The sequence below is a fragment of the Drosophila mauritiana genome, chromosome 2L (genome assembly GCF_004382145.1).
Source record: "Drosophila mauritiana strain mau12 chromosome 2L, ASM438214v1, whole genome shotgun sequence".
NCBI classification, from domain to species: domain Eukaryota; kingdom Metazoa; phylum Arthropoda; class Insecta; order Diptera; family Drosophilidae; genus Drosophila; species Drosophila mauritiana.
In genome coordinates, this window is record NC_046667.1 from 6,060,722 (window position 1) to 6,087,503 (window position 26,782).

At 46.7% G+C, this 26,782-nt stretch overlaps 1 protein-coding gene across 1 annotated transcript in view; it reads left to right on the top strand.

Annotated features, from left to right (window-relative positions):
* The first annotated feature begins 6,045 nt into the window (after positions 1–6,045).
* Positions 6,046–26,782, top strand: part of LOC117138088 — a 29,115-nt gene continuing 8,378 nt past the window's right edge. The window contains exons 1-5 of the mRNA XM_033299941.1: positions 6,046–6,616; positions 17,292–17,549; positions 19,623–19,728; positions 23,374–23,605; positions 23,677–23,824. Of these exons, the coding sequence (XP_033155832.1) occupies positions 17,324–17,549; positions 19,623–19,728; positions 23,374–23,605; positions 23,677–23,824 (712 nt within the window). The 5' untranslated portion in view covers positions 6,046–6,616; positions 17,292–17,323. The remainder of the gene's footprint in view (positions 6,617–17,291; positions 17,550–19,622; positions 19,729–23,373; positions 23,606–23,676; positions 23,825–26,782) is intronic.

The window sequence follows — 26,782 nt, forward strand, 5'->3', positions numbered from 1 at the left end:
TTGAAAAAACTGTATACAGCGAATAGTAGCCAGTGCTAAAAATGGTACCGAACCATGTAACCTGGAAATCGGAATCCTAAAAGCGACCACGTCAACACGCCATCTACCGCAGAAAAACAACAACAACAATAGGTGGAGCGTACCCCCAAAGTGCTATGCTCCCCGAATTTCCCATGGTCTACTTCATTTATTACATTCCATTTATGCAATTGCACCAGAATCCATGTTTGCGGTTAATGGAAAATTTATTTATTTAAATACAATTTATTCGACACGCCACTGAGAGCTGTTCACTTTGGGCCATGTCGGTGATGAAAAACGTCATGCCAGCAAATTGTTGCTGACATAAAGGCCCAAGACCAAAACATGGCCGAAGCCACGCCCACTTTGTACTTTGTTTACCCGCCCCCACACTCCCCGCAGCTGCTGAACTCTGTGTTTTTGTATGAGCTTTGATCGCAGTGGTTGCATTTACCATACAATCCAGTCGAGGCACAAAGGTTCTATATCAGTGGTCACCCAGTGACATGTTGGAATTTCGATTGTGTGAGTGATTTGGGAGCAGGCGGAGAAAAACCATCGCATCCCCTGGGATTGGGGCGACATAATATAATTGTATTACAACGATGCTAAAAGGTTGATGCCAGATATTTGCATATTACGTCTGTGGTAAAAAATGTCTTAAAAACATTCTGTAAGTGCAATTCAGATATGAATAATAAAATTCAGAGAAAATTAAAAAGGGTTTGCATAAACGTCATTTTCAGAATACCAAAATTCATATTCATTACGTTTACACAATCATTCGACTGTCTGATACCCCTTTTAAAGGTACAATGTTCCATCAGCAATTACATTTTTGACAAAAGAACGTAATTAACAAGAAAGAACGCTAAAGTCAACTGTCTCGACTATTAGATACCCTTTACTCAGATAGTGAAGAGCCAGATAGATTGAGATTTTTATAATGGAAAGCTGACCACTGTGCTTTGTGCATATCGAACATCCAGTTATAATGAAAACGTGCAATGGCCGTTTACGCATGCAATTTATTGATCATTGTAAATATTTTAAACATTTTATTTGATTCTTACTGCGTCACGTTCAAAATCATTTACTGAGTCGCAATCGCCGCTGCTGCGCTTCCGCTTTTGTTTATGAATTCCCAATTAGACAGTTCTTAACGCTCATTTCTGACACCTCGCAAAGGGCTGGGACCACGAAAAGTCGTAAAGACTTGAAACCGTTTTACGACATTTTTATTTAATTGCAAAAGCTAACATTAGTACTTCGAGTGGGCATCCATGGCACTTTTATGACAGCTGTCGACCATTTGGGCCGACGTTGTTGCGTAAAGTGTCAGCCAAGTCGTAACATTACAGGCTTTACTGTAATAATATTTAAATTCTGAAATATCCGCTTGCCAGAGGAAGCCGACACTTTGGCCCAATGGAATCATGACTTCCGAAGAGGTGATGTGTGCGCCAGCCAAGCTTTTGTAGAAGAACCCAATTCAAAACTTAGGCCTTCCTCCCCCCTCAATTTCAACTTGGTTGTTATCTGCTGCTAATTTTGTGCAAAATTTCAAATATTCCGCAAAATATCCCCATCGGGATTACCGCAGATGTCGGGGGTCCTTGGCTAATGGACGCCGCCCGAGCTGTTCATCATCATGCTGCTCATGCATTCAAAGTTTTGACAGTTGACTGTCATTACTCCGACCCAAGCCGAAAACCAAATCCTAGTCCGGCCATCGCAATCTAGTGAAATTTCGCAATGCGTTTGCGTTTTACGTTAACATCTCGCTGCCTTGCATACTAAACAAACCCTCCAATCCCGGCCAGAATCCAGCTGGGTAGCTTCAATTGTTGCCACTGCCACTGTTGCGATGTTGGGATGTTGTGATGTTGCACTGATGTTGCTGCAGCGCCAACCACAAAATGGACAAAATGTGTTCAATTTCAGGCCTGTGATTTTTCAATAGACAACTGGGCGCTGTGAGGGCTTGGATCACCTGGTCCTGGCACTGGTCCTGGTCCTGGTTCTGGCACTGGCACTGGCATCATCGCCTCCTGCTTTGTCGAATTAACATTGATGCCGTGCCCGGCTGAGCCTTCATTTTGTTTGTTGCTTACCTGTCCGTCCGGCTGACGTGATGGCGTTCATTAGCACGCACGTCGGCGCCATTTTGCAAACGCATTTCCGCTGCAGCCGCACGTGCGGTTCAGTTGGCGTTTCCCAAACTGGGGATGACCTTTCACTCCCATCCAAACCAGATAGATGTGTAATAGCAGTGATCAGCACTTAAGGCCTAAAAGGAAAAATATGCCACCATTTCTATGGATAATTTTAAGATTAATTACAATTTACTTGATAGTTTTCAGTTTTCATATTCCAATTTATGTGCCGTGAATCACGAGGCCATCTTCATCAGTTCGAAAGCAGTATGCCCAGCAGTTCTGTTGGAGTTGGGTAAATGTTATAAGTGCTCTATTTTTGCTGCCGGCATCAGTTTTGCCATCCCCAGCGCCCATTCAAAGGCATTTTTAATTGGAGATGTATACGGCAGCTTAACGCAACGGATAGCAGTCGCAGTCCGCAGAGCTGGGCAGGGCAGTTGTACCCATCCAGCGGAGGAGTAGTTAGTTGCCCCACAGAATACCCGAATCCGGGTTCCAGGCCAAAAATAACCAGAGCGTAGCGGGCCGAATTGAGTCGATAATTGGTAACGCGTCACGTGTAATGCTCTCAAAAGCCAAAAATGGAATTTCTAATTAAGTTTTACAGGGATTTAATATCGACTATCTGCAGATCCCATTACGCCCATCTCCTCATCCTCCACCACTGGCCTGCAGCTGGTGTGTACGAACCTTTGGTCAATTAACACATCAACGAGTTAAGAGCAGAAGCCCAGTCCAGTTGGAGCACAAACTGGCCATCGGTGGGGGCAATTCCACTTACTTGCTAGAACATTTTCCTGCTGCTACTGCTGATGCTACTGCTGCTGCTGTTGCGCTGCAATTGCTGCTGTTTATGCGCTTCGGGGATTAGAAAGTAGTCAAAAGAACTCGGAGATGGATGGACGGGATGGCCACCGGCAGTCTCCTTGCCAGATTGGAGCAGAGTGAGTTATTAAAATCTGTTTAGGAACGTAGTTTATGGAACTTTGTATGGAAGAGTCCTTCGGCCATTTAGAGTGTGCCCAGAATCAGATTTCAGTTCTGGATCTGAAAAGCAACACTTCCTTCTTTTAGTCAACTGCTTATTTAATGCTTGTATTTATGCTTACATTTACTATTTATTGATATCTAAGTACGCCTTGGAAGTGTTTTATCTCATGTAAGCATACCTAACTATCTGGAAAACTATATAATTCTTGCCAAACCGATATGAACTTTTTTCAGTGCACTCCGTCAATATGATGAATATAGAATCTGAATATGGGCAGGCATCGGCTGTCGAAGTTGGGCCAAGACAAGCTATAGCTGTGGCAGGCAACCCGTCACTCACCCACCCACCCATTCACTTATTCGCTCATTCACCCATTCACTCATTCACTCATTCACCCATTCCCGGGCCATCATTTGCCAAAGCCTCGCAGCAGTAACAATTGATATGCGTGTACGTGAGCTGAATGGCGAGCCTCCTCGTCGGCGGGGCAATTGAATCGATGTGCGCGGAGTGCGGCAGTGGCTCCATGAGGGAGTGGGGCGGATTAGGGCAAACTTGTGAGCCAAGTCAGTGGAAACTTTGGCAGTTGGCGGGCGGGGGATTGGACCGAGATGCCAGCCTTAAAGTGTATCAGGCGGAATGGAAAACTTCTGCTCCTGGCCAACAACGACCGACGTTAGAACGCCGTGCGGGGTTTGGTCGGGCGGTTCACTGCTTCCTGCAGGAAACGCCAAATGTGTCGCCCATGTCTATTCTTATCAATTAGCCATTTGTCATTTCCGAGTGCGCAAACAAACGGCCGACAGCCGGAGCATTGCCAACTTCAATCCATAACTCAGTCGCAGTCCGGCCAAAGCCGTTGGGCATGCGCTGTCTGTCAGGCGGCTTGTTCGCCTGCCCGGCAGTCAAACAAATCAGCGCTTATATATGGTTATGAACAGGAATTTACACAAAAATGCAATCAGCGCGCCTGATAAATTAAAAACTTCTGCAGAAGAATACAGAGTGGCACGCTGTCGCGTTATCATGAGCAAATACTTACATTGCGTGTACGAGGACTCAAGGAACTTATCAGTTCGATTCTTGGATACTATCACAGCCTAAACCAAACTGCGGCGTATGTTTGCTTGTTATATTTGGCTATCAGTCCGAAATTGTTTGTCTCCAGATGCATTGGAATGAATTCTTCATCAGGATCAACCGTAGAGTCAACAGCTATCGATCTTGCACAATAGATAAAATAATGGGTATCTGATAGAATTTTTAATCTTCGAAAGCAGCCCAGCGAGAATGTCAGTATCTATAAATACTTTATGGAGTGGGAAAGGTCTGGGACAATAAACAAATGTGGCAAAAGATACTATGCCAGTATCGCAGCATGGGGTTGATGTATTCACAGAGTCCTTGAACGCTATGTAAATATTTACATATGATAACGCAACAGTTGCTTGTTCTTTCTATGTATTTTGTATATCTATTAGCCGCGCTGAATGCATTTTTGTGTAAATTCCTGATCATAACCATTTGGCCGCCGCTCATCCGCACGTCCGCTGATTTGTTTGACTGCGAACAAGCCGTTTGACAGACAGCGCATGCCCAACGGCTTCGGGCGGAATGGGTATGAGTTAATGTTGGAAGTTGGTTGTCTGCTGTTTGTTTGCACACTCGGATGTGACAAATGGACAATTGATAGGAACATGCAAAGAGTTTATCGAATAAAATTACTTACAAAGTTAAATTGACTACAAGAATGAATGCTTGATTTGCAGGATTTGTCCTGTCTTGCTGAATATATGTACATATTTTTGATTAATCATAAAATAGCAGACAAGAAACATGTTTTATTTAAAAGTAGGAAAACAGACGAAGTACTGCTTTCATAAACAGCCATATATGATACAAATTGGTTACGGTTTCCAGATAACACCTTTCCAAACGCTGTTCGCTTTTCGATAGGCGATCTGGCCCGGAGCGATATCAGTTGATTAGCGGCGATCCACTCGAGGAATTCGTTGTGGGCCCCTCGAAATTGTGTCACCGAGTCAAACATTCGAAAGTGGCGAAGAACAAAGGGACGGATCAACTGGTGCTACCAATCAATCAACCCACAACCTCTGCGATACAATCTACAAGTGCGCAGCTATAAATCCCCATACCCAACGAAAATCGTAGAGTTCGTAAATCAAACATGTCCATATGATATGGTGCACCAATGTGGCAAGATCGTATTTCTCTGCTGGAAATAATGACAAGTTGTATGTGCGATTTCGGCTTAATGCCGGCGTCAATCATTGGAAATTCATCAGAGTCCGCGATTGGCGGCGGTCCGCCATTTCCAATTTGGACTGCAAGGCGGATTCGCCGGGAAAAGCGAGCGAAAGGAAAAGTCGGGGAGGGTGAAAACAAATCAACGGTTCGAATTCGCTCTTGTTTTGTTCCACATTCGCCGCAGACGGAAATCTCTTATACGAGCCGGAAGAGAGCGGAAGAACTCTATTGGATTTGGAGTTGCTGGGTGCTTTTCACAGCGCACAGGTGAAGTGCCAGGGCCTGGGCAGGTAAATTCAACTCCATTGTGGAGAATTTTACAGAGAGTTGAAAAACTTTGTTTTTAGCTCAGCATATGCAATATAAACTATACTTGAGCTTAAATTATAAGTTTTGAGGAAACAATGTATAGAAACAACTCCAAATTATGATTTAAATGTTAATTTGATAATATAAATCCTTGCAGGTCCTTTACAGCGCTCTCCGCACACAAACTTCGTAAACAGTTCCACCGACGAGCGAACAGAGTCCACAAAAGAGAAGCGCTCGCTCTCTTAGCATCCACACTTACATGCAACGGAGTGGTGCGCTGCACGTTACATTCAATCGGATTCAATCGCTCGTCGACCTTCGTGCCGCGCGTTACAAGAGTCGCAGTCGCCGTCGCAGTCCGCCGTCTCAGTCTCAGTTTGTGCCCCCAGTCTCAATCCAGCGCTCGTGACAAGAAGAACAGAACGCCTTGGCCACTGGCAACGCGGTCGCGAATCAACGCAGTTACCCATCTCAGGCTTAATCGGCTGGCAGCCAATCGCCACGAGATCCGACAGATACGGATACGCAATCCGCGCAGCGCGAGTGCAGAGATACGAATTGGTTACGAATAAGATACGGTGCAAGTGGCACCCAAGATGCGGCAATTGTGCACCTGCGGCCGCCAGCAGCGTGCGGCAAAGTGTGTGAAATGTGCTACCTGAGAAAATGCCCACGCAGTGCTCAAACATATCGAAACAAACCAGCAGATAGAGTATCTTTTGCTGCCCCAGTGAACAACAGTGCTTGAAATTTTAGTAGAGAAATCGTTGTTTTTTGCTACAAACTAAAGTGCAAACGGAATACAATCAATATACTACACCTTAAGTCAACGCAAAGGCTAATTCAAAACTCTTGGAATATTTAGGTGAGTTTGGAGTGAAGAAAGGCCTAACTTGAAAACAATCAGTGCTCAATGCTTAAACCAATCATGTTAATAAACAGGATTTCCCCATAGAGACTTCGCAATGCATAAATAAATATTGAGTCGCAAACAATCAATTAGTGCGACAGAAACAAGTTTATGTCAATTACCAACTAAATAATTCATTTATCCGAAAAGAAACCAGAAGAATATTTGCCCAATCAAATGTATCTCATGAAGGCGCATTCCAGAGATCAAAAGATATCATTTCCAACCCGTTCTCCCCATTTCTTACGGTGGCTGTCCCCTTGCCTCATTAATTAAACACAAATTAAGAAAGAGCCAAGCTGTCAACATCTGGGGCTAATCAAACTAACCTGCTGTATTTTATAAATAAGAGGCGAAGAAGAAAAGCGGCGGCAGGTCGTAAAACGCTGAGATACGGCCCTTATCTCCCAAAGAAAGATCTTTCTCCGAACACTTTGTGCCTCCGACGGCTGTTGCACACAGATGCTTATCACGCAGATGCAGTTATGTATCTAGATATTCCCCAGCACAACCTCAACCTCGAGTCTTTGGCAACTTCACACTCCGCTAGACACGCAATGAGGCCCCTGGATTTCATAATTTTCCCGCTGTTCTGCGGGGTAATTAAGTGGAAGTATGTTTGGCAATTAAAGTTCCAGAGACCTCGCTTTCGCTTTTTCCCCCCCACAATCATCAGCTTTTGTAAATAACTCGAGTTATTTTTCTTGCTCACTTGGGATGGTTTAGAAATTTAAGATTGAGATTGAGCATCCGATGGGTAGCGATTACCGCGAGCTGCGAAGATGCAGCCGCAATCGCGCATGCATAATTAATTTCGTGTAAAAATCATAATTACACCAATTAAAATTTGTGTAAACAAGTTGGCAGCAGGCGGGCGAGTCCCTCAATCTGCCCCAAGCGCCGTTTGGGGCGCAATCATTATCATAATACTGCTGAAAAAACTTTTCGTGGTCGATTGCGAGGGGAACTCTTTATTGCCATTGTAGAAAAAGTTGGTGGGCCCAGGCGGCATCGAGTTGGCTATATTATGGTAATGAGACGTTTGAGTAGGCCTCCAATGAACAACAGATTTGCCGCAGATTTGCCCATTCTGCTTTAAACTGCGCCTAAAATCCATAATTCGATGTGCGTGAAAGATTTCAAAGCAGCGATGTTCGTAGATAAATCCACATAGCATTAACAGGTTGTATTCAATTTTTTATTAAAATCTAACTAAAATAGTAAGACAGCAAAGTGATAAAATTAATTAGCAATGAAATTATGAAATGCAATAATCGCTAGTTTTATTTCATTGCCACTGAATTCGAAAAATACGTACGCTATTTATTAAAACTGTGTTTAATAAAATGTGAAATATGTTTGCGGCATTAAAAAAGGTGCATAAAACTATATTTATAAATATACAAAGTGTGCAGCTTGGGAATTCATGGGAATTATTATGAATTTATTTTGTACATAAACACACATCTCTTTCATTCACCTGCAACCATCTACCAACGAAATGAAAATGTGTATCTCAATTTTTGCGGGGCGAAAATATTTTCTTTTGTCAGCTGGGATTACGATGGAAATGGGGCAACAATATTTACCATGCTCTTCTGCAATTTTAATAAGGATCCATTTAAACAGCATTGATTAAACTTTGTTTTCATTAAAATCTAAACACAGCCCATTCATGCAATGTCAGAAATAATTAATAAAATGTCTAATTTGACCATTAAATCCGATGGCAATATATCAGCCAGCTTGTCGCTTTTGAACTATTTAAGTTTGAATTGAAATGCCAGGGTATATTTCTTTTTTAAATAAGCAAAATTCCGGCGACGTGCGGCAATTTATATTAGTGTCTTCTCCACCGAATTCAACTTCCATTTAACCTCATTCCGTACACATCGCATCCCCCAGGGGCTGGCGAACACAACAACAGTCAACAAAATTTATACCCAAGAAGTGTCATTCTCGTGTGCATTTCGGGCTTTTTTTTGCCGCTGGTTCGACGAGATCGTGTCGCTGCCCACATGGCTGCCACCGAATTGCTGGCGGAGACTCCAACTCCTCCGCGTCCCCTAATTAATTAGCATCTAACTAAGAATAATGTTTCCTGCGGCCCTCGACTGTCATAACTTGGCCGCAAGTTTATTTGTTTGGCTCGCCAACCGAAGGCGGCGCACAAAAGACATTGCCACCATTCCGTGAGATACAGATACAAGTACACAGATACAGATACGGGGGAAGACTGGAGGCACAGATGCCAAGACGGCGCACAGGTGCCACATTTTCTTCGATTGCAGGTATAAATGCCGCCAGGAGCACTAATTCGTGGCTGCCACTCCGCATTTTTGTTTGTTAGTTTCGTTTGGCTGGGTTTTTATGGCCAGTGCTGGTTTTTTTTTTAGTTTTTATACACTGGCGTTCTTGTGTTAACTTGTAAAATAATTACTGCCGCCGTTGTCTAGTACTTGTGAGAAAAAAACGTTGAGTGTTTCGGCAGCTCAAAGTGCCCATAAATATCCGCATCCGCAGCTGAGAATTTCCAATGAAATGATTTCAAATGAAATGACTTGGCGCCAGCTCCATTCCCTTAAAATCTGTTGTGTGCTTGCCACATTTGTTGTTTTGTCTTGGAAGCTCAGAGACCTCAACTTGAGGTTTTCAGCAGTTTCGTTTCCTTTTTGGGTTTTTGCTCTGCTGCGGCGCTTAATTAGTTCAGAAAAAGTTGAGTGCGTTAAAGTATCTCGAATATTTCAAGCTGTCAGGAGTTTGGCGAGTGGACAGCAAGGAGGAAGGCTGATGGAAAGAAATTTAATGGAATTTAATGGTAATTGCTGGGAATGGACGATAGATTGTGGCTGGATCAAAGTTGCCCTCTGTGGTTCTCAACCCAGTATCTTCGATCCAGATAGCGTTCTCACACTTTCCCTTTCCGAAGAACCAAAACTCACGAGTGAACCCTTTTCCTCAAGTCGGACCACACATCCATTAAGATTTCCTGCTTGGCTTCCTTTCGATAGTGGTGACCCTTATCTGGGCCCCTTCTGAACACATTCTCCTCCGACTCCTATATGTTATGCAAATGGCACCGGGTGTGCCCCCCTAGATGTGCCTTCTACGGCGAGGATTTCGTCGAGCTAATTAAGTTTCGGTTACAGTTCACTGCGCAAAACGGCGATCGCTGCATATGAAATGTGTGTTTGAAATACTGAATTGGCCCTCTGATGCGCGGGGGAAATGAATCGCCGCTCATCAACTTGACGACGAATTCCCGCATGTGTGTGATCGCTGAATAGGGCAGTCTTATATGCATTATGAGAGGCCTGTGTCTCCCCGTCGATTTGTCGGAGGCACTGAAGCAAGTCGCTGCCGTTTGCTCATCTCGAACATACACATCGTCGATTGCGGACATGGATCCATCCAAACATTATACGCATCACAAGACAATGTAGCGTCATTAGCCCTGCCTTGGACCCAGCCCTATTTCCACTTCAAAACAAAAAAAAGAAAAACGCAAGGCAGCCCAACCCACAGAACCACCGAACCACCGAAATGCGGGATGTCTCAGCTCAGATACAAATGATTTGGCTCGGTAATTAGGCTCTAAGTTGCCAAATACACAAATCGAGCCAACATATGCATCGCAAATGGAATCATTTGTAAGTGTCCACTCCTGTAATCGCTGACAAAGCTGTGTCATACATGCAACGTAATTCTTGTCTTGGCAGTCAACACGTTCTGATACCAAATGCTGGGTGTGTTCCCGTTTTGTAGACACCGTTTTCCCGGTCTGCAGGACAGATCAACCCTGTGCCATCTATGGGTCCGGTCCGCTTCCCAGGAGAATTCATTCCATCGAGGGCCACACGTCAGGTGTCGACAATGTTCAAAGTAAACCTTGTCATTAAGGGGTTGGGGGCAAAACTACGAGGGTTGCTAATAAATGGGCAACATGTTTGCTTAATTAGAGCACAGCCAGGTTTACTGTGTTAAGAGCCAAATGTTGTTGCTCGCTGCAGCGGAAGGGTTCGGCATGGGAAAGGCATGGCAACCGAGGGATAAGAGCAAACTTTGGTTACTCCAGATGTAATGGAGCTTAAAGAAACCCATCATGGGAATAAAAAACTAATTGATTTTCCCTTTTCGAGGGTAGCGAATTGGTTTGGACACAAAAAAAATGCCATTAAGAATACAAATCGTGAGTTATGAACTCGATACATTTTGAATTCAATATACAAAGAAAGTAGGCATTGATAGTAAAAGTGTATCTCGTATCTTTGTGAAATATAGCCACATACCTCCCCACTGCTCCGCTGTTCATTAGTAGCCCATTTTGGCTGGGCGACTCATTCGTTTAATGTGCATTTCCTTGTTTAAGATATGCTTAGGACCAGGCCAATAAAGCTTTTCCGTCAATGGGCCAAACAGCAGCCCAAACAAGCGGCAGTCGGCTTAACAACCGCAAAACCCGCAGGCGAACCCCAAACGTTTGTTTTTCAACTCGCCGCCCTGTTCCGGGTGCCATTAAAGAACCGCTAGCTCCGTCTGGTCAAACGGAACGGCTGTGACACAATTTCTGTTCGTACTCGTATGCACATGGCCAACTCACCGTACATGCATGATTTCAATAAGCCAAGTCCGCAGCCAACGGACCAACTTGAGTTTCGGGCTGCGGTCGGCAAGCTAATTGTGGTTTATTACAAAGCAAACAGCCAGTAGCCAGTAGCCCTGTGATTAGACCAAATATGAGTATCTGCAATTAGTTGTTGCGACCTTTTTACCACTCGATCATATAGCTGATGATGAGCACATCCTCTGAACGGAACACCTGGATGTATCGGATGCGTTGGATGGAGGCCACCACCACGCAAAACGCTCTGTTGTTGTTATCACTTACTGTGCGCCTAGTAAAACTTAATCATGCGTCACTAATTTGTCTGGCTGCCACCATGGCCGAGAGACAAAGGTTAAAGATGGGAATGGCCGGTTGGCCCGCCGGAGTCGCAGCTGCATTTGCACACTGAACCCGAAAACCGGGGGCGCGCGCGATTCCACATCGAACCCTTTGCGGGGCCAGAAAATAATTCAGAAAATCGATAGAGCTCTGGTCTCAGGCCTCCAGCCCACATGTCCTGGATACGCTCCGTTGACCGGCCTAACGACTGCCTCAGTCTCACCCCCCATCTCCAGCTCCGGCGGCCTGCACCCGTTCTGGTTCCATCTGTGTGATGGCATTTCGTCCCGCCAGTCCTCCTGCTCCTCCTCCTGCTGGATGTGCCTTCCTGTCAATCAGCGCTTTGTTGCTGCGAGCGCCTGGCAGCCACTTACTACCGCCTCATTGTCAATGTCGCTGCCTGTCGCTGTCATCCTTCTCCTCCGAAAATGTTTTCAAAAAAGCATTTTTACATATTTCGCCGTTTGGGTTTTTGTCGAGAAGCCCGGCTTATAATTCATAAAAATTCCCTCACAGGCAGCGGGCCCACACACGATTCACTCGACGATGACAATGTGGATGATGACAAACCGCAGACAAAGCGGGTAACAGGATGTGCTCTGTGCGGAGCGACCGGCGAAGTTTCGGTTGAACCAGCTCCTTCAATTGACAGACCTGAGTAGTCCGGCGGCTGGCGGGGGTTGGTGTGTATGGTTTTGGATGGATTGCAGGAACGAGGCAGCCAGACAGGAGATCCGCTTTGATGCCCTCCACACCCTGGGAATGCCTTTGATGCCGTTAGGAGTTGTGAAAGGCGCATATTACCAGATAAGAGTGTATCTACATGATCTAGTCGGGAAATTTATCCGGCGAAGAGTACTGAAAATGTATGTATGGAGTTTAAGTGCCTACACATATAGTTTGATGCACACTCTGTTAATAACTAAAAACGACATTGTTTATGATAACTCCCCTTTAACAAATATTCTATTTCGCCTTGTTTCAACTGTTATCCTTGCTGATATCTTTTCCGCTCTCCCACGCTTTAGATTAGCATTAAAAATTAATATATCTAAGTGGTTACTGCTTCTTTAGGATTGTCAACTCCTGTCATTTCCCTGAAATATTAATAAGTATAAAAGTTAAGTCTTCTTTGTGGCCGGGATCCTCTAGAGTACGATGCTCCCTGATTGTATCCATTCAACCGGGGCTTACCTTAACCCCAACACTCCTGGACTTTTCAGTTCTTCTTGTTTCAGTTCTCCTCCTCTATGAGTTGCAAGTTTCGTTGCTTCCACCCATTCTGCCACCCATCCTGTGAAGCCCCTTCTCCGGTTAACTGCTGCCAATATCCTTGCGCTTCCTCGTTTCAAACTTCCTGTTTGTCTAACTGACATGTGACGACTGTCGGTCGGCCCCATCTGGGCCTTCAGCCTTATCCACTCATATTTCCAGCGTTTTGACTGCCCCCGTGCTGCAATCCCTTCTCGAGCACTTTACCCGCCACTTATCATGCATAAAGTCTAGAATTTGCCGCACTTTTTTTTCGTTTTTTTTTTTCAAAAACTCGACTAATTTGATCCCAAGGCGCTGCTTGAGCCTGTCAGGACCCATTCCCAAACGCCCTCCGCCCCGCAGGCAGCCTTTCCCTTCGCACGCTCCACTGCCTCGCTGTGATTTCCTCGGCTCAGCAAAGCGTGAAACATTTTTTCGCAACCTTGCGACCTCACACGCCCCCTGCGCCCCTTGCGCCTCATCCGCCCACGCCCTCTTATCGAGCCCCATCCGCACACACTCATACAGGCATAGAAATTCAATATTGCTTCTCTGTGTCTATGCTAATGAATGGCTCGCGAAGGAGGAGAGCAAAGCGAGGCGGCGAGAAACGGAAGAAAGGCAGAAAGGACGATGCAGGAGCAGGGACAGCCTTTCTCTCTCTCTCTCATGCTGCTTCCTCTATTTATTTTTCCGGCTTCCTGTTGGGAGCTCCTCTTTTCGCTTTCGCTCCGCGCTGCTTTGCTCTGCTCTGCTGCCTTTTTGCGGTTTGACGCAGCAACTAAAAGTATGCAACACTTTTTTCGCATGTTGCTTTTTGCATATTTAATGCCCGCCCCGACGGGGACAGACAAAATGGCGGCGTCTCGTTTTTTCGGTCCACCCCAGCCCCCATTTTCTGGCACCCTCCCCCTTTTTTGTCCGACGCCCCTGCGGTTAGGCGTTGATTTGTGGGCTGCCCCGTTTGTTTGTTGCTCCAGCAGTTGTAGCCGTGTCTATTTGAGGTTTGTGGGCGGCGAGTGGCTGCTATGTACATCCGCCCCTGATGTGACTTTAATGAACTGGGCCGTTTGCCGTCGAAAATCAATAGAAACGGGCTTAAAGTGCTACCGATACGGCGCAACGCCCCGCCATGACTTTTCGACGGCCCTTCAAACGTCTGGCAACGTCGAGAGCGCTTTTTTGGTCCTTCGAGCCTGTCACAATAATAGACAAATACGTCACGCAGGGAGGGCACACTTCCTTGCCAGACAGCAGCAAATAAAAAAGTTGTCAACTGTCTTTGCTTTGCGAATGCTATGCAAATTGCCATCGAAGGTGGGGAACTTTCAATCCGGTGATTCTTCATGGTCCCCACTGCCATTGTTCGTTCCCTCGTCGCTTTAAGGTCTTTAAGGTCTTTGGAAAGGGCATTCTACGCAACCGAATCGTAGGTTCCATTTATTATTAAATCAACAAAAGTGTTGGCTGGCAACGAGTTGCATTTTGTTGTACTTCCCGTCCCTGGTGAGACAGCTGCCTTCCGTTCGGGCTCCCACAAAGCTACTACTGCTGCTACTCCGACTCTGCCTTCCATGTCTGCAATGTCATTTGATTTGATTACAAGTGAGGGGAGCTCGAGTCGTCTTTGCTGTCAGTGATGCCACTGCTGCCACTGCTGCCTCGGTTGCAACAACTGTCTGCCGAGCTGATGGATTATATGACGTTGGCTGCCTGCCGTCTGCTGGGATGCGGAACTGGCCCGCATGTCTTTGGCTCTAAGCTACCGCCCAGCGCCAGCCAATTTGTCTAGTTCTGGAGTGGGCTACGGGTTACTCTCCCCCCACAACCCACTACTAAACACCCCATTTTAATGCTGTGCTGTCTCTGGCTTGATTAGCGTCGCTGAATTGACAGAAATTGTCACCAGCCAGCCAGAGTGTGCTTCAACGGCAAACTCCCAACGCCCAACGCCCAACTAGCGAACCCCAGTGCAGCCCCATTTACCGCCCATCTCGACCCATCCTGCACAATTTGCGTCACTTGTTGTGTGTGCAGCAGTTGCCTTGAACAACTCGAAGCCACCCAACCCCACAACCCCACAGCCCCACCACCCACTACCAGTTTCAGCAAAATCTGGCTGGCGCATTTTCCTTGCCTTTTTCGCTCCAGCACGTCAATTGCTTAATTGATCAATTTAATTTGACACTTATTCAAACACTCGGAGCGTCGCGGGCAGAGCAAGATAAATATCTCTTGCTCCCGATTTCCAGCGCAGTAAACTCGCTTTTGTGTTTCGATTTATGCAAATTGCGACGGGCCATGTGGCCTACAACTACAACAGATACAAATATGTATATGTATCTGTACGTTCGAGTACGTCTGATGTTCGCTCCAGATTCTTTTCCATGAAAACTGTGCTTCATCAATTAATCAATTGGTTTATGGTATTTGTGTAATTCGCTGAATTTTTAGTAGATTTCCCCTGTTTCGGGCTCGCCCTTTCGAGTTAATCAGGAAGTCCGCCCAGCGAACAGTTTGATGTTTAAATTTTAGCGCTCGGCCAGCAATTTGTTTTTACGTTTCCAGGCTCCCACGGAAAGTTGTTTTAGAAATCTGTTGACATTTCAAATGCAGGCCCTTTTGATGGATGGTTTTGTATAATTGAGCGTTGGACCGAACTCGAATATCATTCTGGCACAGATATGATACGTATCTGTAAGATACGTAGCTGATCATGACTGGATCTTCGCTCTTCAATAGGCGATAAATCACACTGCGACAAGCGGTGGAAATTGTGGCCATGGAGTCTGGCTAATGCCACTCTTTTCGAGCCAATTGAGAGTGTAATTAACTAACTGTACATTTCAATTTATGAAATATTCGCCAGTGGATGTCGACTGCGCCAGTATCAAAGCACCGCCAGGTGCAGCGGCGAGTGTCACTATTAATTTAACCTACATCGTGCATCTGCAGCAAGTTGCTGCTGCGACAGCCAGCATTTCTCAGGCATTCTCTGCTCCTCGAGAATTTTTCCAATTTGTTGCCGGACCGACCACAGGGAACTGGGCCTGGACGTTGAAAGATGAGCAATTAAGCACTGAGTTATCGACCAGAGCCACATACATGCGTATGTGTGTGTGTGTTGGGGGGCGGTATAGGATGTATCTTGCTATCAAGCAGCATCAGCTGCGTGACAAATTGCCCCATGACGTGGAAGGTTTTTGCATGCCTGCCGGGCAGATAGGGTTACCTTTGCTAGGAGAACACAAGACAAGCTGGATGTGCGCATTTATTAGATCGGAATCAGCAGAAGGACAACCTATGCAGCACCATCGACGACATGGCCATGAATCCTGGTCGGATCGAAGGTATTCCGCAGGGTCTAGCTTCCGGTTCTGGGCCCACATTTCCTTCTTTTTTTTCTGCTGCTAATGAGTTTTACTTAGGATTGCCGTCACCTCATCTAAAGCCGAGCCCATTAAAATTAAAAGACATCAAAAGAAATTTGCAAACTAAACACAAACAGTGGGCCAAGAATGTCCCTTTGCCGGGTGACTGACTGGCCGGGCGGCATGTTCATTATCTCTGTGCTAGGCCCTTTTCCACCCTTTGGCCCTTTTGGCCAACTCTGTCGCACCGCACGCTTTGCATAAGCTAAATAAGTTTTCCGGGAGCTTCTGCCTGAAAATGCGCTTGTGTCCCGCTTTTCCTCGACCAACCGGCGTTAAATTAAAGCGAAAACTGGCTTGCTCGTCGACGTCGGTGAATGGATAACCGGCCGGAGGGTGACGGGCAGTCTGTTTGCTGTGGCCGCTTTCTATGGCACTGCTCATATGTCTGCCCCGGCAGAAAATGTTGCGAAATAATGTTTAATGAAAAGCACAAAGTCATCCGGCCCCCGGCTCCCCGCATTTTCCCCATTTTCCGCATATCCCCAGCTCCATCCCCTTTTGACTGCCTCCCTGACTCGTCACGCACATTCACTTTGCATCCATTCAAGCCGCCCCAAGTCGAGCAGGGAAAAAGTCAACGCAGAGGATGACTACAGGCTGTTGCAGATTTGGCAGGCTTTTGGCTTTTCTGGCGGCAATTAAGTTTCCGAATCGGGCACAGTTAAAGCAGAACGATGCGATAACTAACCAAAGTGAGAACAAGGTACACGGAGAGAAATGAAGTCAGATTGAAGCAAACAATGAAAATTACTAGATATAAGTTTGCCCGAAATATTCACATATGAGAAGACATTCAATTGAGTTAGATTATTAACTTAAATCCCAATCTCTTTCCAATCTCCAACTTGATGGTTGGGCTGATAACCCTTAACCCAATTGTAGCCAATCCCATTCGTTTAAATGATCTAACCTCTATTGTCATGCCAGTTCATCACTTTAATATTTAATTTTTCTGTTTGTATCTAACTAAATATTTGTTGTGTTTTCTTCATTCCAGATCTCACTGCCACTCTAGAATCACTCGTCGCTATGAAGCACACGTCGCCCAGTGAAGCGACCTCCTCCAGCAACATCAGCATGTTCTCCCGCCAGTGCCTTTCCCACCCCACCCGCTCACCACCCACGACCACGCCCACAGCCGCCGCTTCCCGCCCTCCATGCCGCGCCCCCCGCTGGACGCTGTGCCTCTGGACGCTGGTGATCGCCAGCGGCTGCTTAATGCTCAACGCACCGACGACGATGGCATTTGATATCGGTGAGTACCGGCTCCAGTTGAATTGATTTAGCAGCAGGCGAGTCAAGAAGTCAGAAGGTATAACCCCACGAATATGTCAAGATGCCCAGATAAATGGCGACGCTGCGCCCAAGATGACCAGAAGATGGCTGAAGGGTCGCCCTCTTGCGTGGCCTGGCTGTATTTATTTATTTAATTGACATTGAAAGCATTTTTGTTACGGCCCGTCATTTCGCGACAGGCGACGCAGTTGGGGTTTTTCTGCCAAGCCAGATGACTGCTCCGCGGGGAGTCCTCAACTGGACATGCTGCAGCATCCGCAAGCGCCGCTGCAGGCTCTCCAACGGGCCCACATGGCTGTGGGGCATCTGGCTGGGCTACAGCTCCAACTCCGGCTCATTAATAGGCATATTGACATTTTTATGCCGCATTTAAGGCATGCTTTTGGTATGGTATGATAGGATGTGGTATGGTATGGGAGTCTGCTTTAATGAAGCCATAGGATTACGTCCCATTTCAATGGCCATCGCATGTCGGCGGATCATAAACTCCGTGCCACTCAGACGAGAGGCGATGGCCAGTGAAAAGTTGTCCCCAAATGCCTGGGGCGGCTGGGTAAAAGCAGTGGCCTGGAAGGAGCTGCCTCATTGATTTCCGAACGGAACTTCATTACAATAATTATGCCGGAAGAGGGAAATTGTGAATCGAATAGTAGGAAAATAAGCCCGAAAGTTTCGTGCTATGACAGCCACATACCACCACATACATTGAAGACATTCAACTTGCAACATCAGCTGCCACAATATACCCCGCCACCCGCCAATCCAGAAACGAAAATGAAATCTTTCTGCCATAATATTTATAGTTAATCAAGCAAGCCAAATACATAAATACAAATCTATAAACATGTTCATTTCGGGTTCCAGAACTCGACTGCCTCCGTTGGCTGCCCTAGCAGTATTTGCACTTATGCCCCCCAATCCCCGCCAGAAAAGCAAACACATGCCAAAGGAGCACTCTGCCGAAGGTTGTTGTTCCTGTTGTTGTTGTTGTTGTTGTTGGGGCTAGACACATCGAAGCGAGTTGAGTTAGCAAAACATGCAACAATTTTCCAAGTGAATGCACTTGCAATATGCAGTGCATGTCGGATCGAGAGTCGGGGTGTGAGATCTGGCTTTTGACCCAACCTGGCCCATGCCATCCAGGCAGCCGAGCATCCCAGCATCAGAGCACTTCGCTCTTCATTTGCGTAGCCGGCTATCAAACCCAATCAAGTGTGAATGCACTGGAAGCTAACTTTTCGCAGAGATGGGAACACTTGGAGACCATATACCATCCACCTACCACACACTATGTGCAGTATTCATATGAGTTCTGAATATAAAATGGCAAATAATATTGTCCCACAGAGCTGCAATTAACTTAGACAGTCAAAAGACCTAAAAATAAGATTCATTTACACTTCAGTGTAGATGGATGTACATATATGTACATATAGTAACTTCACAGAGCTCACTTTGAATTGGTTGGCTGACTTCTCGCCGTGTGATTATTTATAAACTTCTAAACGAATGCACGCAACCTTGCTCTGGAGGAGATCAAAAGTGGGATTGGGACTGGGATTGGTCCGTGGTGAGCCCGCTGGGCCCGGGCAACAAAAGTCATGTCAAATCAGTGTTGATTCTGTCGAAAATGTCAGCGGGCGACTGTCAGAGGCAGGATTCGTTTGGTGGGCAGGCGGATCTCGTGACTCCCTCCATATCAAAAGGCAAATGAATGGGGGAGGGAGAGGAGTCTGCGCCCAGAGCAAATGCAATTGGTGGGCTATAAATTAAGTAAGGTAGTTGACGTTCTGCCAGTCCAGAGTTGACTTTGGCAATGATTAAGTGTTTGGTTGACTCAAAATGAGATATTCTTTGAGACGATATGCGTCAGACATGGGCATTTAAAAGCATCTTCAAACTCAAACTGACACACTTGAGGCTTTTTGATATATTCGATGGCATTGCGCAGACCACAATTCACGGGCTCTATATTTAAATACTTACGTCGTCATTAATTAATGTTAAAAATACGATTTCCTCTCATTTCCAGCCACGTGCAACGTGCCCCTGGGCATGGAGTCGTTACTCATAACAGATGCTCAAATCACAGCGAGCTCAGCTCATGACATGGGCTTCGTTGGACCTCAGCATGCAAGGTAAGTTGGCCCAAACTGATGGAGGAGTTTAGCCCAAAGCTGCAGGTTAAAGGAAAATTACCTGGGGATGGGATGAAAGAATCGTAGCTGTGGGGCATAAGAACGGGTTTTACGCTTACTCCTTGGATAATTTCTCAGCAGCAAAGTATTAGCCTTTAAAGACTCATCATCGATATCGTCTGCGATCAGGTTTTTGAGATTACAAGGCTTTATATTACGTTTACGATTGGAACCCTGCCTGTGCCACAGCTCCCGGCTCATTAACCATTTAACCCCCAGATGGAAAAAGTGGGGGCTTATCTGCGATGCCGCTGCCCTGCGTGTCCATTTAATTGCTAATTTTATAGACAACTTCGTTAGGCGATAAGGCAGAGTCAATAAAATAGAAAACTTTGTCCGCCGCTCAAGCGGCTGTTCAAATGTTCAACGAAATTTATATTATGACACAAACAGTTTCCCCATCAAAATACCAAAAGTCCAGATACAAAGCGACCGAAATCGAACTTCAATAAATACCAGCGCCAGTTTTGCATATCTGCCGATAAAACGAGAGATAATATTTGATGTTCGACTAGCGCCATGAAAGATCATCCCATCCGGCGATGGGAAATCTTTTCATGAATATGCCAGCGTTTAATGGATGCGACTCTGCAGTCGATATCCGAAGAAAGGCTGTTTAGCCCTTTGCCCAGCTAATTAAATGCAATTTCTGAAATGCACAAACTCGTTTTCCCTCGCCGAGCGATCAAAGTTCAAGCGAGTTTGAGGATTGGATAGGTTTTCCATCGAAGAGTTTGGTTTAATTTCAATTTTTCAGCTTTGTTTACATTTTATTGTCGCCTCCGAAACAGAAGGGCCATTGAAACGGGTTTGGTCTATGGCCTGGGCAGGAAGTTTCCAAGTAAGACGATGCGGGACGCAGATTGAAGCGGAAGTTTCGCAATTGCGCTGACCAGAGTCGTGATTGATGACACCATCGGATGGGCTTGACTTGTCGTGTAATTAGTATGGAATATCTTGGCGGAGTGGGCCGGCACACACTCGTGGCCATAAACATGTCAATTACCGCATGAATTATGGCCAGAAATCAATGCAAACAGACATTGGACGAACAGTGAGCGAAGGTGAAGATCCATTCTTAGCCCTTCTTTTAGTGCCTCCCGTCTGTCGTCCGTCCGCCTTTATAGACATGCACTTAAAAAACACTCCGGAGCAGGGCTGACTGACAACCAAGGCACCACACACTACACACCAGCACCACCACAAAGGCATCATTAACATTACCCCTTTATGGCGGTACTAAAATATAACCACAAAGACAACGCGTGTTGAGCACGTCGGAGATAAACAAAATATATTTGGCTGTGTTCGCCTCTTTTTTTATATTTTTTTGTTCTTCATTCAGTGCCAGATTAACCGGAATTTGTACTAAGGAGCATTTGAGCAGAGGACGGGCACCGAAAGTTGAGATCGGACTGGGCACCGATAAGTTTGCCATGCGGGCAGACTCCACAGCCAAAGGGGGTCGTCGTCGATGGCAATGCCAACCGAATCACCTGAGCGCGGTGGGGGGAAGATCTCGGAATTCGTGGGGCATTGGTAGTAGTCGGCTGTCCGTGGGACCGCCAAGTGGATCCGATTGACAGACGATGTCAGATTGCGATTCCTTAGCAGGCTAAGTGCTGCACGAAGATATATGTATGTATTTATTAAGCGTGAAGCGGAGTTGCTGAGCTGCGGAGCTGCGCAGCTCCTTGGAGCTCCAATTAAAGAGTGCTCCAGTTGAAGTTGCAGAACTTTTGCCCAATTCACCTTACACTAATTTCCCTTCGGTGGCGCAACTATTCAGTGCTAGAAAACACTTTGGACCCCCCAACTCCTCCTCCTCCTCGCAGTCAGCAACTTTCTCTTTTGTCTTTCGATCTCCTTGCCCGCCAACTAACTTACAATTTCCCCGGCATGCCCAATCAGGCGAACTGCAATTTGCTTAGCCGAAAGTTCCACAGAGTCAACCAGTAAAGTTCAAAAGTGCAGGCAGCATTATAATTTGCGGCTGCCGTGCACTTACCTAACTAGACTAACTAGCTCGAAAAGATGTGCTCGAAAGGAACTCGACGTAATTCATTTCGGGAATGGGGCTGGCTGGTGGGGTCTCGACATGCACTTACGAGAAATTGCTGGCGGGGATCGGGGATCGGGGTCCTCGGGAGGCCATGAGATGACTGCTGCGCGCTGGCTGCGATGACGGTTTGTGGTCCCCGTCTGGGGCTATTGAATTACGGAGATTAGTTTAATGACAGTTGGCGCTGTTTGATTTTCATTACCGCGCCCATCGTCCACCACCGCCAGGCGGCCATTACGTTTACAACCTTTTACATATTACGGCGATGAGAAGGAAAAAAATCCCAAGCCGAACCGAAGCCCCAGCGATTAGATGTCGGAGTCCTCCGCTTGGAGTCCGCACAGGCAGTTAGCCAGTCCATCAGCGCTCGGAATGAGCAGTCGACGACGGTGGCGCAGATTGTTAACTCTGGCAATAACAATAATTAAAGTCAAGTTGAAAGGCACATAACTGCGGATATTAACATTTTAAATGATGTTTGTTCGCTTCGCTCTCCACTCTTTTTTCCTTCCTGCCTGCCATTTGGGGGGCACTTGGACACCGAAGAAGGACGCGGCGGAAAACCTTATTTTATGAAGATTAAATTGACCTCTCTGCTCAACTGTGGCTGTAATATAATTACAATTTGCCAGCGCCTCTCCAGCCAGAGAATTTGGCAAGAAGGCTTCTTAGTGCATCATTTGCATGGCTATTCCGTGCGAATCCAACTAAACGATGTCTCAATGCACGCGGAAGCGCTCCACTAATGGCCATTCGCCAAAGGCTGGGGCGGAGCATGTACATTTTTTAGAGATTCCCCAGTCCGCAGTCCACAGTCCGCAGCATGCACTTAAAATCCCAGTTGGCCGGCAAATAAACATCGCAATCGAATTCAATTCCAATAGCCCGCTGGCAGCCGCCGGTTCGAGCGGCCAAATGAAGCAATTTGCCACGAAGCCAACGAGGACAGGAGGCCAGGAGTACGACTACTCCGAGTCACTTGACTTGACTGGGTCTAGGCCTATGCCCATGCCTATGCCTGGTAGCTGGCCCATGAGTAATGGCCGGGCATTAAGGCAGCCGAAATGCAATCAAGCATGTAAAACTTAATTGAAATATAAACCGAGTGGCGAGGTAGTAGTGGTTAACGTATCGACGGCTTTGGCAGAGGGGCTGAAAATTGCTTAAAGTTTGTCCGTCCGGGAATAGGTTAAATTAATCCTTAATTACACAGACAACATCCTGCTGTGTCTAAAACCGCAAACAGCTTAACGAACGAGACGAGCTGCCAGACGACGCACCACAAACGCCAGTGGTTGCGATTGGGGCAGCGTTTCGTTTGCCGGGCTTGGTTGAGGGGGTGTTTGGGGAGGGGGGGGATGGCTCCATGTGGTGCCGAACGCTTAATGTCAATTAATTTAAAAAAATCCCCCCCCCCCATATGCCCAACCCCCACCATCACGCCAGCAACTGGTTTTCGCGGCTACTGTAGAGAGAGTCTGATTAATAAACTTGTGCCTTCATCTGCATCCCCCTTTTTCCAGACTGAAAACCGATAATAACGGAGGAGCCTGGTGCCCCAAGCACATGGTGTCGAATGCGTTGAAGGAGTACCTGCAGGTGGATCTGCTGCAGACGCACGTCATCACGGCAATCCGCACGCAGGGTAGATTTGGAAAGGGTCAGGGCCAGGAGTACACCGAGGCCTATGTCCTGGAGTACTGGCGACCGGGTTTCGACAAGTGGCAGCGCTGGAAGAACATCCAGGGCAAGGAGGTAGGTGTCCACTGTGAAGCCAAGTGAAGCATAACCTCCAGCTAATCCCATCCCCCATCTATCCTTCACAGATTCTGCCCGGCAATATCAACACATACAGCGAGGTGGAGAATGCCCTGCAGCCGATCATCTTCGCCTCGAAGATCCGCATCTATCCGTATGGCCAGTACGATAGAACCGTCTGTCTGCGCGCCGAGATCGTCGGTTGTCCATGGGAAGGTGAGTACAGTCGCGGGAGGGGGGAATCCCAATCCGAGTGGAGGCGATAAGAGCTCGACACATGAGCAATGATAGTGCGGAGGGGCTAACAGCGTTTTAGTGTCAGCGCTAATTTATCATTCCGCAAACGCGAGGGGCAGCCTGTTTGCAATTAGAGGAGCAAAAGCGGCTTAAGTGTTCGCACGATTGGCTTGTGGACACTCGTGGCATGCGGCATGCGGAGTGTCCAGATGCTCGAGTTCCAGATGGCTTATAAGGCCTGGCATGATCTGCGATTCGCAGCCACTTTAAATAGCTAAAGTGTCTGTACATCTAATGCATACCACTTGTTTTCTAGCATAACGTAAAAGTTTTTAGCTCAAGGAAACCATTTACTTCACTCCAAGTTTTGTTTATTTAACTGCCATGTTCAACCTCCCCCAAAATTCCATAATTTCCATTAGACTTGACTTACCGCATTATATGCATGTTCCGCGAAAGCCCTCAAAGTCGCCCCCGAATCGCATGACCCACAGGCGAGTCCAGGTCCCCACTTTGGAGGACTATGCCCACCACATAACAAGAAATATCCAGGCAACGTCTGGCCCGAACCACGTAATCCAATCAAGGTGACTGCTACGCTCCGTGGAACCAAGTGTAGCGCATTCCTGATTCTTTCCCAACATAGGGGCACCGCAACTTGATGGTCGGGATTTCTTTTCAACGCCATGAGCACTGTACTTGAAATATATATCGCGTGCAGACGTTGCAAAAACATCCCATACCAATCCGATTCTCCCGGCTAGACCCGACCGAAATCGAAATCCCAGACGACGACATGCCGGGCACGCTGAACACCATGTCCCGTCAGTCGTCCGATAACAAAAAGAACAGGAAAACTCTAAAACAACTCAGTGCACTGCTAGAATGGAGTGTTAACAATGCACCATCAGATGTGAGAATGTGTTATCTCATTAGTATTATCCATTGCTATTATCAGATTGCTAGCGAATTACTATCATTACTGCATCATCGGGTTTATTTGAATGGCAGCCACACTTTCTCCCAGTGTACGCAAACAACATGACCAACCTGGTCGGTGCGGCTGCTCCTAACCTTTACTTTGTCGATTTTTTGCACGCAATTGTCAAGTATTCCACGGGCCAGAAACAAGTCTGGACAAACAAATTTTTCTATGATTTCCATGGGCTGGGCGGCGACTTTTCCGTCGGCAGCAATAGCACACAACTGGCCAGCGAAACGCGCCTAATGACAATTTGTAGAGCCCCAAGTCCCCCAAAATGCCCCCGAGGAGCGGAAAAAGGCGCGGAAGTTGAAAATTATTCCGTAAATTAACGCAATGTTTGGACCCGGGACTTCGGGGTGGTGGTACAATGGGAACTAGGCACTACGAACTGGCTCCTGGGAATGGGACGAGCTCCCCTGATAAGTGGCGCCATTTGTGTGCGCGGGAGCACCGAGTTTCAGCTGCGGCACGCCCATTTGCGACGAAACGGGGGACTTGGATTTGGATATGGATGTGGATGTGGATGTGGATTCGGGGGTGGCAGACATGCAAACCTTCTGACCGCTCACATTTTGCGGACTATCATTTGATTTGCCACGGGGAATGTGAATGTGAACAGGAGAGCCGCCGACATGGCGCATTTCATATGCAAATTAAACAAGATAAGATGGGAATGGATTGCGCCCCGAGTGGGCCACATTGTTGGCCCTAACAGCAGATGGGTCTAGACAAGTGCCAGACGGCCAGTGGACAGTGGACTGTGGACAGTGGGCGAAGAAATCAATAAATCTCCATCTTGGGGTCGCGTCGATTTCATTACGCGATCATTAATCTGCTCGAAAACATGCCCGAATCGAATCATAATTGTTTATAAATTCAGGCCATAAATTTCGGAAACTGCTGGCATTTGAATGGGGCCCTTTGGCCCCACCTAGAGCCGCTCCCGAACTATTCCGTTTAGGGTTAGAGCGCCACAATCGTTAAAAATAGGGTTCATACGACCGACCACCAGTCAGTGAGATTATCTCCCCACTTTGACATCCAAAGCGTGGCTAAGCTGGAATTTGTTACGATTTAACAACAGCTCTTGATATCGTCAAATCGAAAAAAAAGGGGAATGGGCATCGGGTTTGCATATGCTCGAGTGCATTATAAATGCAGCCAGCAACTGATTAGCGTTAAGCCGGCGATTTATGGAACCCACTGTTCGGGGGCCCATAATTTATGGCCATTTTAGGGCATTACGAGCCACTAGCTCACTATCTTGGTGTTGAAACCTAGGGAAACTTCAGCTCCGAGAGGTTGGGCAATTGAAAGTGGAGCTGCCAGGTGGGTGCAACTAAATGGGTAGTGCTTTGTCCACACTTAAGGCTGCTTTCCAATTCCCTTTGAGTTCCGGCCAGTCCACTGGGACCACTCAGCCATCCATCCATCCATCCATCTGGTATCCTCAATTTGAGTCATCAGCCAGAAGCGCGTTGACATTGTTGCCGTTACCGTTTGGCTTGCGTGCCACATCCAAGAAAGGCGGAGAGAAATTACATTTTATATATTGCAGTTGCTCGCTGTCTTGGCGACCAAAAACAAAAAAAAACCAACAAAAAAAAAGAAGAAAAACTCCACGCACTTAAGCAAGGACTTGTCCTTACTTTGCTCATTTTTTTTTGGCCAACAGTCGCGACACGCAAATAAGGATCGCATGCTGGCACGCGAATAACGAGGCACACAGACAGCGGAGGTGGAGGCATCCATCCTGCTGCCCCCCAGTGCTCCATGGTCTTCCATGAGCTGGCATTGCGTGAACTTCGTCGCAGCGGAGGCAATTGTAAAACGCGCTGCCCCGAATGTCTTTGCAGTTAATTAAATATGCCATATAACGTTTACATTCGGTTTAATATTGTGTCGCAGGAGGAAGAGGAGGAGGAGGAGGAGTAGGAGGAGGAGGATGATGT